Source organism: Papaver somniferum, chromosome 3 (assembly GCF_003573695.1).
Source record: "Papaver somniferum cultivar HN1 chromosome 3, ASM357369v1, whole genome shotgun sequence".
Classification (NCBI taxonomy): Eukaryota; Viridiplantae; Streptophyta; class Magnoliopsida; order Ranunculales; family Papaveraceae; genus Papaver; species Papaver somniferum.
Window position 1 is genome coordinate 11,842,015 of NC_039360.1, and position 18,173 is coordinate 11,860,187.

The 18,173-nt window shown below is 35.2% G+C and overlaps 1 protein-coding gene across 1 annotated transcript; it reads right to left on the minus strand.

The window, feature by feature from the left end:
* Positions 1-14,054: 14,054 nt before the first annotated feature.
* On the minus strand, positions 14,055-17,181 carry LOC113359015. Its single transcript, XM_026602715.1, has 6 exons — positions 17,116-17,181; positions 16,616-16,682; positions 15,898-16,463; positions 15,569-15,848; positions 14,449-15,089; positions 14,055-14,318 (listed from the first exon to the last, which is right to left on the minus strand). Exons 1-6 carry the CDS (start codon positions 17,179-17,181, stop codon positions 14,055-14,057), a joined length of 1,884 nt encoding a protein of 627 aa, XP_026458500.1.
* Between the last annotated feature and the right edge of the window lie 992 nt (positions 17,182-18,173).

Consider the following 18,173-nt stretch of genomic DNA (forward strand, 5'->3'; position numbering starts at 1 on the left):
TTAGGGAGGATAGAGAGGGGAAGTTGTACCCCCGTAGTTATCTGTTTTTTGTTTTGCTTTTGTTTTTTTGCTTCGGTTTCTTGGGGCGGGGTCCCCTTAACCCCGACTAGCTAAAACGGGTATCTAGCTCAGCTGGTCATCCCCGTTCCCCAAAGTTTCATGCGTTTCAGGAGGTCCGAGGTTCGATCCCTCGATGGCGTGATATTGCAGAAATTAACATGAAAGGTAAAGTTAGTTTCCCCCCTTGTGACACAATCTCATCCCCTCATCCGCTTCGGCTCCCTTGGGTAGGTTATCCATGAGGGTCGCTGGTAGACTAGCACAACAACCTGTTCAATTAATGTAGTCGTACGTTGTTGGAGCTTAGCTTGGAGTCCTGTTAATAAGAGGGAAATAATTGATTTGAAGAGGGAAAGATTACGAGGAGGGAATTAGAATTTTAGGGGAGGTATTGTCTTTTTAAATAAAATAATAAATGTTCAATGTGTCCTTGAAAAAAATTCATTTCCTTCATTGTCCGATCAAAACTAACCTAAATCCCAAGCAAATTTATAAACCCTAAATTTCTTATCTTCATTGTAACCATGGTAACAGCAAATAACACTAAGAAAACGACAAAATAGACACCAAATATTCTTTACTTTGTTGTTAATTTTGGCGAGGTTGGTTGTTGTTTCTAGCAAGAAGACTAGTAAAAAAGAAGGTCTAGAAAAAGGCCATGACTGTTTAACAAAAACAGTCTCTAATTGTGTTAAAAGAGACGTTATATACATTGTAGAATAATGTTTTTCTTTATTGTAGAAAGAGGCCATGACTGCTTAACAAAAACAGTGTCTCTAATTGTGTTAAAACAGTCTCTAACTAGTTAATGTAATACTCTTTATCCAATAATTAAAAATACTTTGTAGTAGAATATTAGGGAAAGAGAAAGAGGCGGGGAAAGAGAAGCATTTCATTCATAAGAGTTATATATATTACATGGATAAATTATCCTTTATATACATGGAGAGGGGAAAAACAAAAGACTTCTGTTTTGGACCGCACATCCATGGGCATGGGCCCTTTAACACTCCCCCTTATACGGTTCAATAAAACTTCATATGCAGTGCTTCACATATAGGCTTCGAATGTTGATCTTCAAATGTATTTTTTATCTCCTTTATGAAAATTGTGTCAAAATCAATTGCCTTACTAAAACTTTGACAAGGAAAAACCCAGTGGGATAAAATCTTGGTACAACTCTTCACATATAGTACTTCACATGTTGTCTCGTACTTTACATGCAGTTCATCACATGCAATACGATCTTTAAAGATCGACGATTCTAAGTTAATTTCCTCGTTAAAACTTCGTTAGGCTAACCCAGAGGGACAAAACCTGAACTAAAGTAAAAGAGTACAACATTAAGCAAACTTAGGACAGAGTTGGACTCGAATATGTTGCACCATTAAAACCTTGACAATGAAAACCCAGTGGGACAAATCCTTGACGAAGGGAAAAGAGTACAACGTGACAGATGCAAGTAAAGGTGATCTGTTACAGATGATCACTTTGCTCCGTTGAAGTTGATTAGTTGCTTCACAACTCCTAAGGCAGAAAATCCATGTGGGAAAGAATATATCCTTAGTTGGGAAATTACTTCCCAGTGTTTGTTGTTATCTCATTAAAAACCTTGCCGCGTAACAAAATCATGTGGGAAAAAGCAACCTCGGTGAAGGAAAATAGTTCAACGCACCATTAGATGCTCCCCCTGATATCAGACAGATTTCATTAGTCTAATGCAGTTGCAAGGAGTTTATCACACTTTACTTTGGTGACTTGAATATTTATAAGACCATGTTGTTGATTCTGGAAGTTACGTTGCTTAACAGACTATCGCGTTTCATTTCTTTGATCCAGATATTTTCAGTGATATCAATGCGATCTTTATGTCTTCAACGTTCAGCATACTTGATGTTTTTAGTGTTGTCTCACTAAAAACCTTGTCGAGTAACAAAACCCTTTGGGAAAAACTATTCTCGATTGAAGGGAAAAAGAGTACAACACAGCTTCAATTTCGAAGTAAAATATGTCAACATCATATCCTTGGATCCTCCCCCTGATGTTGGCATCTCTCTCTGATTAAATTCAGAGTTGTTCCAGACAGTTCCTTTAGTCATGTACTTTTCGAAATTGAATATCGGTAGTGACTTAGAAAATAGTCTATCATATCCCCCCCTTATTACTTTCTTTGGAAAATAGATTATTGTTCCTTCATAATAACAACTTTTGGATTGCTTAGCATTCCTTTTTATGTCTTTGTAGAGATAAAACAAATTTATGTCAATGGTTACTTTTAAGTACATGATTACATTTACTATACCATTTCAATGACATTGCGTTGGCGCTGAGCTATATCTAGCTAACAAGTTCTCTGAGGATGTAAAATTTAATCGAGTACATTATTATACTAAGTACAAAATTGCGTCTATTGTACTTAGATATGGGAATTTCATCTCCCAACACATCTTCGTCATCTTCCTTTAGACAAAATGGTCTCTTACTTACATTTGAACCTCGACTAATCATGGGGGTGCTATCAAGATGAATGTTTTTGTTAAATTGCCTGACAACTTTCGACATATGCAAACTGGTGGAATAATATACCCAAGCTCATTATTCGGTCGAGCTTTCCCCAGACTTTTCATCTCAACTTCGAATTTCAAATAGCTTTTAAGTTCTCTTATTACATCAAGAGTACCCATCATGTCTGTACCATCGACATAGATAGCTACAATTCCAAATCAGGAACTTTCTTGTGAATATGCAAGGAAAAATTACCTTACTTGTCTATCCCCTCCAAATCAAATAGTCACTTGGACGGGTATACCACATCCGCCTGATTGCTTCAATCTATAAGTGAGCGTTATATCTAACTGTAAACGCACTGTTTGGTTTAGAGTCACTTGATTTGAGAAACAAAAGTCTATCAAGTACTTTTGTAAATATCTGTTATCTCTTGATTCTTTCAGAGATACTTAACAACTACATACATATGTTGCATTTCAAGTCCCTTTGAAATTACCAAGCTAACTAAGTAGCAGAACGCTATAACGTTCATTACAAGAGAAAAATTCCAAGGCTTTGTGAGAAACCTCGCGCCACAAGGCGAGTCTTTATCCTTTAAGACTGATTTCTTGTCATTATGCTTTGTGAAAAATTAATCATGTATGTCCAATAGGATTTACACTTGGTTGGTTAGAACTACCATACCAAATACCTGTATATTTGTCAAAGAACTAAGTTCTACTTGGGTTGTATAGGCGAAATATGCTCTTCGTGGATATTAAGCAACAAGGAGCTTGGTTCGATCTTATCTTGATCTATTTTCTTAAGCAAGTGTATATGAAATTAATCATAAATATGCTCGCATGATCTTTCCATTGATCCGTGAGCATTCTCATAATCCATTTGGGATGTCAATGTTCTCTGGAATCATTAAACTTCGGAGCGTCCTCCAGTTTGATTCATGTACATATTCAAAGAAAATCTTATGAGATGATTTCAGATGATATAAATAAGTTGTTCATTGCTCACCTACTTCCTTTCTAGGTGAGGATTAACCGAACCAAGTGGTCTCTCCAACTTCCTTTATGGAGCCACGGCCTCAACCAAACTTCCCCCAAGTGTAGTTGCAATACCTTAGTCTATGGTGTATATCCTTTATTGAGGTTTCCTAACCTTGCGCAGGTAGGTTTGCAGCTGGTATGTGTGATCTCATCACTTTAGCAACATCAGTGTACATTCTGAAAATCGATTATTCTTTGTTACTTCACATTTACATTTGTGGAGTACATGAATCAATATGAGACATAGTGGGAACATACCACGACAATTCCTATCGTTCCCTTAGAAAATACTTTTTCTTATCTCCCCCTAACGACGGGAAGACTGTCTCATTAAAGGGATAACCCGCAAATCTAGCGGTAAGAGATCTCCTGCCAAAAGGTTTAAAATGCGAATAATTGTTGGGAACTCATTTCCAATATAACTACTTAACAGTTTTAAAGACCCATCATAGTACGATGTAGATTCGTAATGGCACATATATAGTGCAACCAAAAATGCGTAAGAACACGAATGTCAGTCTTAAATCCAGTTACCAACTGGTACACAGAAAAGGTTGACTAATATTGGCTTTTAAAACGAATTAAGTAAAGATGCGTGTAATATTGCATATCCCCAAATCAATAAAAGGTAGGTTGGTACGCATAACCTATTCCTTAGACACCATCTGTAACCTTTGATGGTAGTCTCTGCGACACCATTGGGTATAAGATGCTCTATATTTATCCTAATTAATAAACATGCAATATTCATCAAGTCCTTTTGATTTAAATTCTCTAGAATTAACAAGGTGGTGAGCCTTTGCCCTTTGCATTGTGTAATATGTGCTAGGAGTTTTACAAAAATTAAACGCATCGTTTGTTGTGAGCAATAACTGATTCATTGCATCGAATCATCCACCATACCCATAAATCACTTGAATGGTCCGCATTCTGCATGGATATATGTTCAATAACAACATTGTATTTCTTTGAAGAATGAGTTATTTACCATTTGCATCTAAGTAAAATAGGATGGTCTAAATCATGTTTTACTAAAGAAAGACTTTGTAAGATGAGTGGTGTGCTTTCTTACTTTAAAGCATAATGGGGAGAGGCAGTGCAATTATAGTAACTTTTGAAATCACTAATTGTGATAGATGTCGTAACTTCGCATTCTATTAGTTCATTGTCTTGTACACTCAAATAATCGGTGATGCCCGTGTTAGTACTTTCAAAGCGGAACATCGTTTGACAACCAATGTGCCTTATAGTTATGTTAAAGTCTTTATGAATTAATCTCAGTCAGTTAGTTGTTGAGGTTAATATGGATTCATTAATTCAAGTTCAAGTGATTTACAATTCACTAGATTGACACATTAATTTTCTAAGAATATGCTTCCTTCTACATTAATTAGAAATAATTTATAGATGCAATCAACTCCATTCTCACTGTAAGTTTCCAAAAAGGTAGGCAATAGTTCACGCATGAATACCCTTTGCACTTAATAAGATGTGATTATCCCTTAGTACATAGAGCTTCGACATTGAGTCTTGAGAGTTTTAATAAGTGGTGTGGCCTTATTACGTAAAAAAATTCGGATTCAACTAAATTACTTTAGAGTAAATAAATGTTACGTTTCATACAGATGTATATCAAGTGCTTTAGAGAATTTATGTCTCGTGGGAATGATGTATTTTTCATTCCATAAGCGCGTACATTTGATCTAGTTCAATTAAATAGTCAATTGGCCAAGCAAAGTTCTTCTTGTCATTAAAGTTGATGTCTAAAGTATGACATCCTCTAAAAGTTGGTTGCTACTATGATACACACATTACATTGTATATACCAACACCTATGACCAGTTGCATTTCCAACTCTTTCATTTATGATGGGAGCTAGAATTACATTTTAGTTGATCTCATGTTCAATTGATACCTGTACTTTGGTATCATTACTGCTGGGAAAAAAATACATTTTTGTTTCATGATATATATGTCCCTTTTCACATGTTTTATATGAGTCGGTACGTTTAACCCTCATTACTTCGGGGTTCATTCCATTTTCAATTTTGCTACATTTAGCTTAATTTGAGAAATTTCTTTATCTCAACAAGCCAAGAGAATCTCACTACACATGTCAACCACTTACTTTAGGTTGAATATATTACTAAAGACAGTTCTCTTGTTGTCATACTTCAACATATACTGGTTCGTTAGTATCATGGATGAAGTAGAGAAATAGAAATTTTCTGACTCATATCATCTTTTGTGAGTTCTTCCACAAAAATTGGAATACATGTGATTTTATTTGAACGTATATTTTGAAACTACTGACAGATTAATAGTCGAGAAAGTTGATTAAATTCCACGGAACATTCAAATTTTGGGAAGAAAATATCAAGTACGCAATAATGGTGTTCAAATACTTCTAAACCCCAAGTAAATATATTTTAATTGAGTTGGTACAATCAATTGGACAAAAGACACAATTGAACTATAGCCGATATCATATTAAAGAGAACAAAATAACTAAGACCAAAATTCTCATATTTTAAGTTGACCGTATATATGATATGAGCTTATCTTAAGACAATAGAAAAATAACTACACATGTTCTAAAAAGAAAACAAATAACTAAGCCCAGTAGTTACATACCTCGAGTTTTGGTTCCCCCTGTACATAGGCAGGACAAGAACAGGCTTGGTCGCGCACCTCCCGGATCCAGAACAGAACATGACAGGAACCACTCGACCATGACAGCAGCAGGAACCAGAACGGACAGACGCGGATCAGGCAGGAACCAGAACGGACGTACCCGGATTTCACTTCACCTCTTTGGATTACGGAAAATTTCATTTTTCGCATGAATGGATTTTCACAACCGACCTATTTTCATCTTTCTCTGTTTATCACAGCCGACCTTTTCTGTTTATCACAACCGACCTGATTGGGGTTGGCTTTCCTTCTTCTGCTCCTTTCCCAGAGAATTACACGGACGAAGATCATCAACCGACACACAGAAAATTGTGATCAGAGTCGAATCAATCCTTATGCCCGAACACATATGAATATGAATATATTATTTTAATTTCATTTATAACATAGGAATACGAGTAGAATAAATTATAAACAAAATATAATCACTCCCTCAATCATGGTATGGAACAGATTTCAATCAATTTTCAGAGTATGCCCAAATCAAAAGATGGGGTTAAAAAAAAATTATAATAAAAAAAATTAATAAAATACATATGACAAAACAAATCCAACTTTTCTGATTTGATTCCAGCAATTGCAACACTAACTTGATGTTAATCCGTGTAGGAAAAAAAATAAAAATCAATCAATTCAATCTAACTCTACGGTATAGCTTCGTGCATGATAATGTTTTGTAGTAGAATATTAGGGAAAGAGGCAGGGAGGGAAGCATTTCATTCATAAGAGTTCTATATTGTCCTTTATATACATGGAGAGAGGAAAACCAAAAGACTTCTATTTTGGACCACACATCCATGGAGATCATCCACGTTCCCCAAAGTTTCATGCGTTCCAGGAGGTCCCAGGTTCGAGACCCCAATGGCGTAATATTGCAGACATTAAAATGGAAGGTAGAGTTAGTTTTCCCCCCTTGTGACACAATCTCAGCCCCCATCCGCTTCGGCTCCTCTGGCTAGGTTACTGTCTAGCACAGCAACCTGTTCAATTAATGTAGTAGTATGTTGTCAGAGCTTAGCTTGTTAGGCTTCCAACTAGTTAATGTAATATTCTTTATTCAATAATAAAAAAAAATATTTAAAATAAAATAAGATAATACCAATGTATTCCCTTGGCTTCTGTCCTCCAGCTCTCTCTAGAAAGTTAGAAACCCAATTCTTTTGGGGAAAAATATCATTTGGTCCTTTTATGTCTGGGCCCACATCAGTTTGGTCCTTTTAGAAAAACATTTTTCATTTGGTCCACAATAAAAAAAACACAAAACAGACAATAATACCCTTACCTACCTGTAACCGCCCGTCATAAACACACGTCTACCTAAAAACGCGTTAACCTTCTCTCTCTTCCGTGTTTCCATTTTCAGAGAAGAAACTGTTCGTTTCCATTTCAGAGAAAGTGCTTCGTCTTTTTTTCTTCAAGATCCAGAAAAACAACAAAAAACAACTGCAAAAAGTACAAAAAAAAAGTAAAATCATTTCAATCTTCACAATCGAAATCAAATCAGTCTTCAAAATCAGTAGAACAAACCCCCAAATCAAAAACCCGAGAAAAATTAGAGAAATCAAAACCCTAAAATGAGGAGATCGAAGGGCAAACAAGTAGTAGAATCATCTTCTGACGATGAAGTTGAACAAGTTGAAGAAAGAAACAACCAATTAGTTTAGTTTGAAGGAGTAAATCAAGTTGAAGAAAACCAGTTTCAAAGAAATCCAAAGCAAAGAAACCAGTGAAAGGTACAAAAAAACCCTAATTCGAAGTACTAGAAGTCCATTTTCGATGTTTATTGTTCTTCTGAAGTTTATTCTTAAAATGAATACTCGTCGTGTTGCATGTTGATTTTGTTAGGCATGAATGTTCTTGTCGGAGTTTATTTTGTTGAATGAAGTTCTAAATCGCATGAATCTTTTCAGAAATGAAGTTGTAGATCTATTTGATGTTTGATGTTTGACTGAGTTCATTTTCTAGCATGAATGTTCCTTCTTTGATGTTTTGCTGGACTTCATTTCTGGAACAAATTCTAGAAAAACTTGTACAGTCCATGCCATAAAATGGACTTCATTTCTGGAATGAAGTCTAGAAAAACTTGTACAGTCCATGCCATAGAATGGACTTCATTTATGGAATGAAGTCTAGAAAAACTTCTACAGTCCATGCCATAGAATGGACTTCATTTTTGGAATGAAGTCTAGAAAAGTTCTACAGTCCATGCCATAGAATGGACTTCATTTCTGGAATGAAGTCTAGAAAAGTTCTACAGTCGATCCCATAGAATGGACTTTATTTTGTAGAATGAACTGTAGTATTGGTCCTTCAATCTATACTTTATCTTCTTTATATCACCTAATATTTAAAGAACTGTAGAATGGACCATTAATGTTTTTTTGTTTTTCTTTTAAAAAATGTAAATAAGAAGATAAAGTGTAGATACGCTGGAGGAATTGCACTTGTTCAAAAGATTAAAGCACTAAAGGATGAAGAGGCTTTGAACGCATAACGGAGAAGTGCTTTGTATAGGAGTCCATTGGGTAATGTAGCCAAAGTGTTTCTGGAAGAGACCATTGTTGCTACTACATGGAATAAGTCACTACCTTCCTTCCAAATTATATGCAACACACATCAGTTCATTCCTGAAACAAATGATCATGTGTTCATTTTCAAAGTAGGGAACAAACATATGTGCTAAGATCCTCACCTGAAGAGTTGTCATTAATATTTGGAATACCATGCATCCCTGGAGGTGGAATAGAAGAAACTTTCTTGGACTCAAAAAACCAGACAGACTACACTTGTGGAAGGTTCTGGAAAACCTACAAATTTGATCCACCAAAAAAGAAACCTTCTGATATAAAGAATACAGAAATGAAAGATAAAATCATTGAGTTGATTAAGAATAAAGGACCTATTGAAGATCTTGTAACCATGTTTGAACTTTTCCTATTGTCTACCATCTTTGTTACTACTGGTGATGGAGGTTCCATACACTCCAGGTACCTAGCTTGCCTAGAGTCAGTAGGTAGAGTATCTTTGCCGCATCTCATACACAAGCATTTGATGGAAAGCTTGAAAAGAGGTTCTTCTGAAGGATGTTACCTTTACTTGTTGGTGAGATGAAAACTGTTAGATACTTGTATATTTCATAATTATTTTGGCAGTTCATTTGTATATTTCTTCATTTTGGCAGTTCATTTGAAAACTATTGATAACTGACTAGTGTAGTTCTTGTTTTTACAACCATGGTTTTCTGAGCATTCAAAGAAAATAGGACCCAGGTGGAAAGTGCAAAATAGAGTAGGCTACTGTCCAAGGTTTGCAAGGTGGAACATTGAGAACCTTTGCAATCACATAGAAATGAATGTTGATGATTTTGGAGAGGTAAAAAACTAGATTAAGATGATACTGTTATATTGCATTCAATTCTGTAATGAAAATAAGCAACTTTAAAATTAAAAAATTGTTAATTCATTATACAAAATGAACTCTGACTGTTAATGTTGATTGCTCTGAACTTGTAGTTCATTCCTTTTAATGAATTCAAATTATGAATGAGGAAGCAATTAGGGTTTCATTTTGTGAAATGAAAATCTAAAAAAATGTTGATATTATCTGAAAATTTGAATTTTGTGTGTGCAACTATCAGAAAATTCATGGAAGAATATACTAATGCTGAAAACAGGCTACTGCAACAACAAAAAGCCAAGACAAGAGCTGAGTTGCTCGAGGAAGAATTCAATATTAGTCTGAAATCTACACATGTTGGTGAGATGGAGAACCTGAGAGTTAAACATACTCTAGAGATTAAAGAGTTGACAAGAAAGCATTCAGAGGAGATGGGGAATATTTTGTTAAAGCAACAAGAACTTGAGCACTCACTTGCAGAAGCAACAACTTCAAAGACACTTATTGACAGGAAGATGGAATCCCTTGTAGAAAACTTGTCTTCTAAGCAACCTGAGGTTGATGCATTGCTAGCTAAAGGTGGAAATGTGGAGAAATTCATGGCAGAACAAGCTTGTGAATACATGCGTACTGTTTTCCCTGATGAGTACAAGAGTTCATTGTTGAGTGATGAAATAAACAATATACTGAATCAACAAGTGGATGAAGGCATGGAATCTGGTGGAGGGAATGTGAATGAAAATTTTGTAATGGATGAAGGAATGCAAGCAGTACCAGATGCTGCTATGGATGAAGAAACGCAAGCAGTATCAGATGTTGCTATGGAAGCTGCTAGAAGACCTTCTCATATCTTCCCCTTCTTAACTATTGAGAATACATCTACTAAAGTTGATACAAGTAATATTCAGGAAAAACTACTTGATAAGATGGCTGAATAAGAGCTACCTTTATTTCCAACAGACAGCGCCGGAGTTCCTTTAAATATGGATCAATGTTTGAACCTAGGTAAATATTCCAACTATTCATCTCCCTTTTGTAAAAAAATTATGCTTTAGAGGTTGGACTTAATTTTTGGAATGAAGTCTAGAAAAACTTTTACAGTCCATGCCATATAATGGACTTCATTTCTGGAATGAAGTCTAGAAAAACTTCTACAGTTCATACCATAGAATGGACTTCATTTCTTGAATGAAGTCTAGAAAAGTTAGGGTTAATATCATTATTCTATATTGAACTTCATTTTTGGAATGAAGTCTACAGATTGGACTTCATTTTTGGAATGAAGTCTACAAAATGGACTACATTAATCTTGAAATAAAGTCTACAGAATGGACTTTATTTTTGGAATGAAGTCTAGAAAGGTTGGAGTTAGGGTTCATTCTGAGGGGTGAACTCTGACTTTTGATGCACAATACCATTATTGAATTGTTTTTTATTTATGTTTTTTGAATTATTTTTAGCAGCAAGAGACAGAGATGATATGTTCGTCAATGAAGAGCATGTGAGTCTGCAGCTTATTGATGACAAGAATGAGAAGAATGAAGAATTGAATGATGAAGAAGCTGACACCATCATCAAAACTAGAGTAAATCAAATCAACTGTATTCCTCCTAGTTTCTCGATTGGGATGACACATATAGTTGTTGAGCCAGCAAACAACATTTGAGACAATATCACAAGATTTGAATGATGAAGAAGTTGTTGAGCCAGGAAACAACATTGAGACAGTATCACAGATAGTTGCAGATTTGAATAAACATGGTCTTGGTTCTTCTTCCACTGATAAAACCCCAATTAAAGTTGTTGAAAAACACAGGATGACTACAAGGAGCAAAAAACCAACAAATGTGCTTGGAAAAGAGTACATCAGTGGATCAGATTACAGTGCATAGAAACTGAAACTGAAACTGCAAAGGAAAGAACAACTAAATGAGGAGAAGCTTGCTGAGCAGAAGAAAGTTGAGTAGAAGAAACCACGGGTGAAGAATCAAGCAAGCAAGAAAGTTGTTTCAAAGAGTCCTCCTAAACCTGCTGACCAGGAGAAGAATGCTGAGCAGAAGAATAGAAAGAATATACCTGCTTCTATCGAGAAAGAAAATCAAAAAGCTGCAGCAATCAAGAAGAGAAGAGGAAATGAACTAGAAAATCCTCCAGCAGAGAAGAGAGAGCAAGAAAAGCAGCTGAGAGCGTACATGCCCATTGTTCCATATATGGGGGACCTGAAAAAGTCTCCATACTTCTCCAAATTGGACAGAGGTCAAAAGAAACTGTCGGGTACCTTCTACAAACACGCTATGCAAAGGTAAGAAACACACAGAAAATGAACTTCTATTCATTTATGTTGAGGTTTTTGTTTATATGTTGATATTATAAATGAACTTTTATTCATTAATGTTGAAGTTTCTTTTATCCTCCTATAGTCAAGCGGCTCGGGTTATAGATGATGCAGCTAACAAGGCTCAGTTCGGTGTCCAAGGAGAACACATTAATGATCTAATGTTCAATAAAGACCTTGATGTCCTAATTCTTTTCTACTACTGCTACAAGAGGAAGATGGCATCACAAAGGGAGATAGCAAAAAAGGATAGCAAAGACAGCCAAGATCCACCGAAATACATCCACTTTGAGATGATGGCACCTACTGCATTTGTAAGTCCTTACTTCCAGAAATTTAGTGGCAACTCTTCATTATAACTATTGATGATACATAGTGATCTAAAGAAAACAGTTGATTCATTTAGCAAGATTTTAACCTGTCAGTTCATTTCATAATATGAAGTAGTTTGACAAAAACTATCATTCCATATTGTTATTCAACAGTTCATTTTTATGATGAAACTGCTTTCTTGATGGTATTGTGAAGTTGAAAATTTATATATATCTTTGCAGACATATTTCCATGAGAAGAAAGTCGATGATAGGGCAGGTGAAATTGATAACTTCATAGCAGATATGCATAGCAAGATTCAGAAGATAATCATTCCGATGAACCTGCCTGCTGAAGGAAAATTAGAAGGGCCTATGGGTTTACACTGGCACTTGCTTGTTTACGACATCGGAAACTATCAGTGGGAGCATTACAACTCACTCAAAAAGTAGAAATAGGAGAAAGATGTTCAAAGAATGCAAGAAAAATGGCCACCTACTGTAAACCACACATTGATAAATGGCTGGTGAAACATGATCAAGAAAGAGGCGCTGACTTAAACATTGAGCAAATGCAGGTACCTGATCAGGGAGCACATACAGATTGCCTTCTCAATACATGTTATTGGATAAAGCGAAGTTGCAAGCCATTTCTCCTGAAATCTCAGCATATGATTCCAAGAGATGAAATGATAAAAAAGATGCAGCGGTGGAGATACAGAATGGCGTGCAAGATTCTAGATGATGAGAAAGATGAATTAAGTTGGAGTGAAACAACTAATGAAGAATATCTTAACAATAAACTGATTAAAGAAGGTTGCAAAGACTTAAATGATTAAACCTTAGCTTCTCTAATGTCATATATAATCTGATCTGTTTACTCTTTTAACAATAGTATTTTGGACAGTCGATTACTTCTTAGTGCAACAGAAAACTTTTCTAAATATGGTATTTTGGACAGTAGATTAGCTTCTAATGTAATTGATACTCTAATATGTTTTATATTTTCATCTATAATATTTTGGATAGTGGATAATATCAATGTTTTGTCTTATCTTTTGTCTTACTCTCTTATTTTCTTATGAATTTTGTAGCATGAATGTTCCTTCTTTGATGTTTTGCTAGACTTCACTTATGGAATGAAGTCTATAAAAACTTCTACAGTTCATACCATATAATGGACTTCATTTCTGGAATGAAGTCTACAAAACTTATACAATTCATACCATAGAATGGACTTCATTTCTGGAATGAAGTCTAGGAAAACTTGTACAATCCATACCATGGAATGGACTTCGTTTATGGAATGAAGTCTAGGAAAACTTCTACAGTCCATACCATAGAATGGACTTCATTTCTGGAATGAAGTCTAGGAAAACTTCTACAGTTCATACCATAGAATGGACTTCGTTTCTGGAATGAAGTCTAGAAAAACTTGTACAATCCATACCATAGAATGGACTTCATTTATGGAATGAAGTCTACAAAAATGAATTGATATATATAATACAGTCCATTCTGAACAATGAAGTACATATCCAAAAAAGAAAGGGAAATGACATTTCAAAAATAGCAGTTCTACAAAAAAAATGGAGTTCATTCCAGAAAGTGAAGTTAACAAAATAAGTGCATATCCCAGAACAGAACAAACTAAAAAACACCAATTCATATGAAAACTAACACCAGAAAACGAATAAAAGTTCAGGCATATTACTCCAGCATTAATACACGACAGGAAGCTTTGTTGTGGTTCCCAATCTTCTTGTAATTTGAGCATTCCATAGGCCTCCTCTCCTTATCATAAGCACTACGAATACGCTTCTTTGGTGGTTTCCCTGGAGATGGCCTTGGAATACCAGGAAGGACTCTCTCTTTAGGTTCATACGCTTCTGGCCTGTCGTAGTTGGGAATGGGTCGAATTGCAGGAGCATAAGATTGCGAAAGTGGTTTGAACCAAAGTAAGGATGAATGAACCTAAAAATCTCGTACCAATCATAGTAATAGCAGCAGTGGCATGAGCACATGGGAAACCAAACACTTTCCATCTCTGGCAAGTGCATGTCATCTGCATCAGATCAACAACATGAGAGCTGGGAGAGTGAACCTCATATATACCATTACCTGACTCGGTAACATTCCATGGACGACCTATATCGATATGTGACTTGAGTAAAGCTTTGTAGATGGGAGTCAAATTATCTTGATAAGTTCTACCAAGCTCACGCCTTTCTGAACTCATCCTCATAATCTTTATCCTGAGCTCATCAACAAGAGTAGCTGGAGGCAGATCCCTTTCACGATGAATCCAGTTATTGAAAGACTCTGCAATACTTGATGAGTGTGTGTCATACCTACATCCTACGAAGAAAGCATTTGCCCAGTGCTTGGAATCGATATTTCTGATGTACTTGGCAACCCAACCACATCCTATGGTGCACATCTCATTCAAAGTATACTCATATTTGGCAACACTGTAGCGGTATGCAGCTTTATGGAACAAATCCAGAACTTGTTTATACTTCTCATGTCCATTCTTGATGGGGAGGTTATTCTTCAAATGATAAAAACAGTAACTATGATAAGAGTTGGGAAAATACTTAGGAACACTTTGCTTCAGCCCTTCATGACGATCAATGATAAAGGTGATAGGACGAGAGTCAACACAATGATGCAAGTTTTCCATGAACCACTCCCAACCTTCAATATCTTCCGAAGGAACTAAAGCAAACGCAAAAGGAAATAAACCTACAGAATGAAAAGAACACAAAAAGAACTAAAAGTGTCAGTTCGTTAAGAAATCAATGTATACAAAAACTTAAACAAAAAAATGAAGGTTTAATTCTTAAAATGAAGACCTTCTTCTTAACAAAATAACAAAGTAACAGATAAACAAGCAGCAGGAATACTTCTTAACAAAAAGTAAAAGATAAAACAAAGTAAATGAAGACCTTAACAAAAGTAAAAAGATAACACAAAGCAGCAGGAGTTCATTCCCACTTATGAACAATTAAAAACTTAACAAAAATAAGGGTTTATTCTTAAAATGAAGACCTTCTTCTTAACAAAATAACAAAGTAACTGATAGGAAATACTTCTTATTTAACATAAAAGGAGTTCATCCTAAAAAATGAAAGCCTTAACAGAGAAACTTCATTCATTCACATTGCTCTTAAAAATCAAACAACAAACTAATATGAGTTATACAGAAAAGAAAGTAAATTTACCTTGGTTTCCATCCACACCAGTGGCATCCATCAATGTTCTCTTGAATCTCCCAGTGAGAAATGTTGCATCACAGTAAAGCATAGGGCGGATGAACCGGTATCCTTCGATACAGGCATCAAAACATATGAAAAGCCTCTCAAAACGTTTAGTTTCTTTATCATATTCAAACTTAATATAGATTCCAGGATTGGTAGCCTTTATTTCTTCAACATACCAAACAAGATCTGTATAACTTTTTATATCATCACCTTTATATCTCTGCCTTAGATGCTTCCTTCCCTTTATAAGCATGATGGTATTTAATGTTAATACCGTAACAACTCTTCACCTGAGAAACCATATCATTAGGCTTTATCGACGGATTTGACTGTATTTGATCATTGAATATATGTTTAATCAATTTCTTCTTCACAGGGGGATCCTTCAACTTATAAGCACCACCACATTTATGCTCCCCATTGAATTCCTTGATAGCAAAGACATTTTTCGCGGTATCAATTGGAATACAGTGCAGATACCAAGGACATTCTGCATCCCTACCACACTTTCCTGTGAACCTAAGTCTGTCATTCTTAACCTTTGTAACTGAATAACCAGACTTGCTGCAATATTTGTTGACAGCTAACCGAACCTCTTCAACACCAACATGAAAAACTTGATCAACACCTTTAAAAATGTCCTCCCAACCGTCAGATAAAAGAGTTTTTAATTGCTCATGACCTTCCGTCAGGTATTTAATCTTTGAAGTCTCAATGAACCCACTATATAATTCATCGTCACTGAGCGACTGCGTGGAAATACCAGATGAAGAGCTGGAAGCACAACCATTAGAAACCTCCTCAACAAACAAATCAAAACTTGCAAATTCCTTTGAACAGGTAACGACAATTAGACCTTGAAGAGAATAATCACAGTTGATGACAACTTTATTACAACCTTGGCCATGCCTAAACTTATGTTCCGAGGAGTCAAGTTTCTCCAATAATCACAAACAAATATTTTGAAGTCACACATCATAGTATCTAAAGAAACTTCCAATGGAATACCATCCCCTTTGTAATACATAATTGCATTACAAAGGGGAATTGTGAACCTGAAAGGGCTATAGTGAACCTGAAAAATGAACACACACACAAAATAGTTCATTAACATTTTGTGTTTATTTGTTTAGGATGTTAATGAATGAAGTCATTCTGTTAAGGCTTCGTTCTTGGAATGAACTCTTTATTCATTCATCCCCTTAGAAAGGCTTCGTTCTTGGAATGAACTCTTCATTCATTCATCCCCTTAGAAAGGGCTATAGTGAACCTGAAAAATGAACACACACACACAAAATAGTTCATTAACATCCTAAACAGATAAAACAAAGCATCAACACTACTGCTTCCTTAACAAAATAAAGAGTTCATTCCAAGAATGAAGCCTTAACAGAATGACTTCATTCATTAACATCCTAAACAGATAAACAAAGCAGCAACAGTACTTCTTCCATGACAAAAGAAGAGTTCATTCTCGAAATGAAGCCGTAACAGAATAACACTAATACCTTCTTCCTTAACAAAATAAAGAGTTCATTCCAAGAACGAAGCCTTAACATAATGACTTCATTCATTAACATCCTAAACAAATAAACAAAGCAGCAATAATACTTCTTCCATGACAAAAGAAGAGTTCATTCTTGGAATGAAGCCGTAACACTATTAATAGCTTCTTTCCTAATAAAATAACGAGTTCATTCTAACAAATGAAGCCTTAACATAATGATTCATTGCTCTTAAAATTCAAAAAAAAAACTAATCAAAGAAAAACTTAGCTGATCTATAGAATTACTTCAAATCAAGGAAAGGATTAGCGTGAAAACTCACCAGCAACAAGAAGAATTCAAATCAAACTCCAAAAAAACACTGATCTCCGAATCTGTAACTCCAAAAAATCAACTCCAACCGAATAAATCTTCAAAAAGCCTCGAATCAAATCTCCAAAAGCCTCGAATCAATCTTCAAAAAGCCTCGAACCTTCAAAAGATATGTAATTCCAAATCAAAATCCGTAATCAAATTTCGTCTGTAATCAAATCAATCTTCATATCCAAGTTAATCTGCTGTAAATCAAATCGATCTTGGTATCAAAAACGAAATCGAGGAAGATTTCGTAAATCCTAGAAAAAAAACTGCAACAAATGAAGAAAATCGAGATCAGAGTAGGAGAGAGAAAACAATCTGAAACTTAAACTGATTATTGTTGTTTCTTATTTATATATGTCGATAAAAGGACAAAAAAGAAAATTTAGGACCAAATGATAAATTTTGCACGTGCATGAGTGTTTTGTAACAGAACAAAATATTCCGTGTGGGTGGACAAAACCCTAAAACCAAATTATAATTTTTAGGACCAAACTATAATTTATAATTACAAAAAGGACCAAACACACAATGTCAATTGGACTAGAGTCTCTCTAATATATTATTCCTAGTAAATATATATTATATTTCCTACATTCTTTTGTTGTCGTCTAGAGAGATACAAACACAGAAATTTTGAAATCTAGGTTCCTTCGGTCCCAATTTTTCTCGGTAAAAAACAGATAAAATCTGTGCTTTTATCT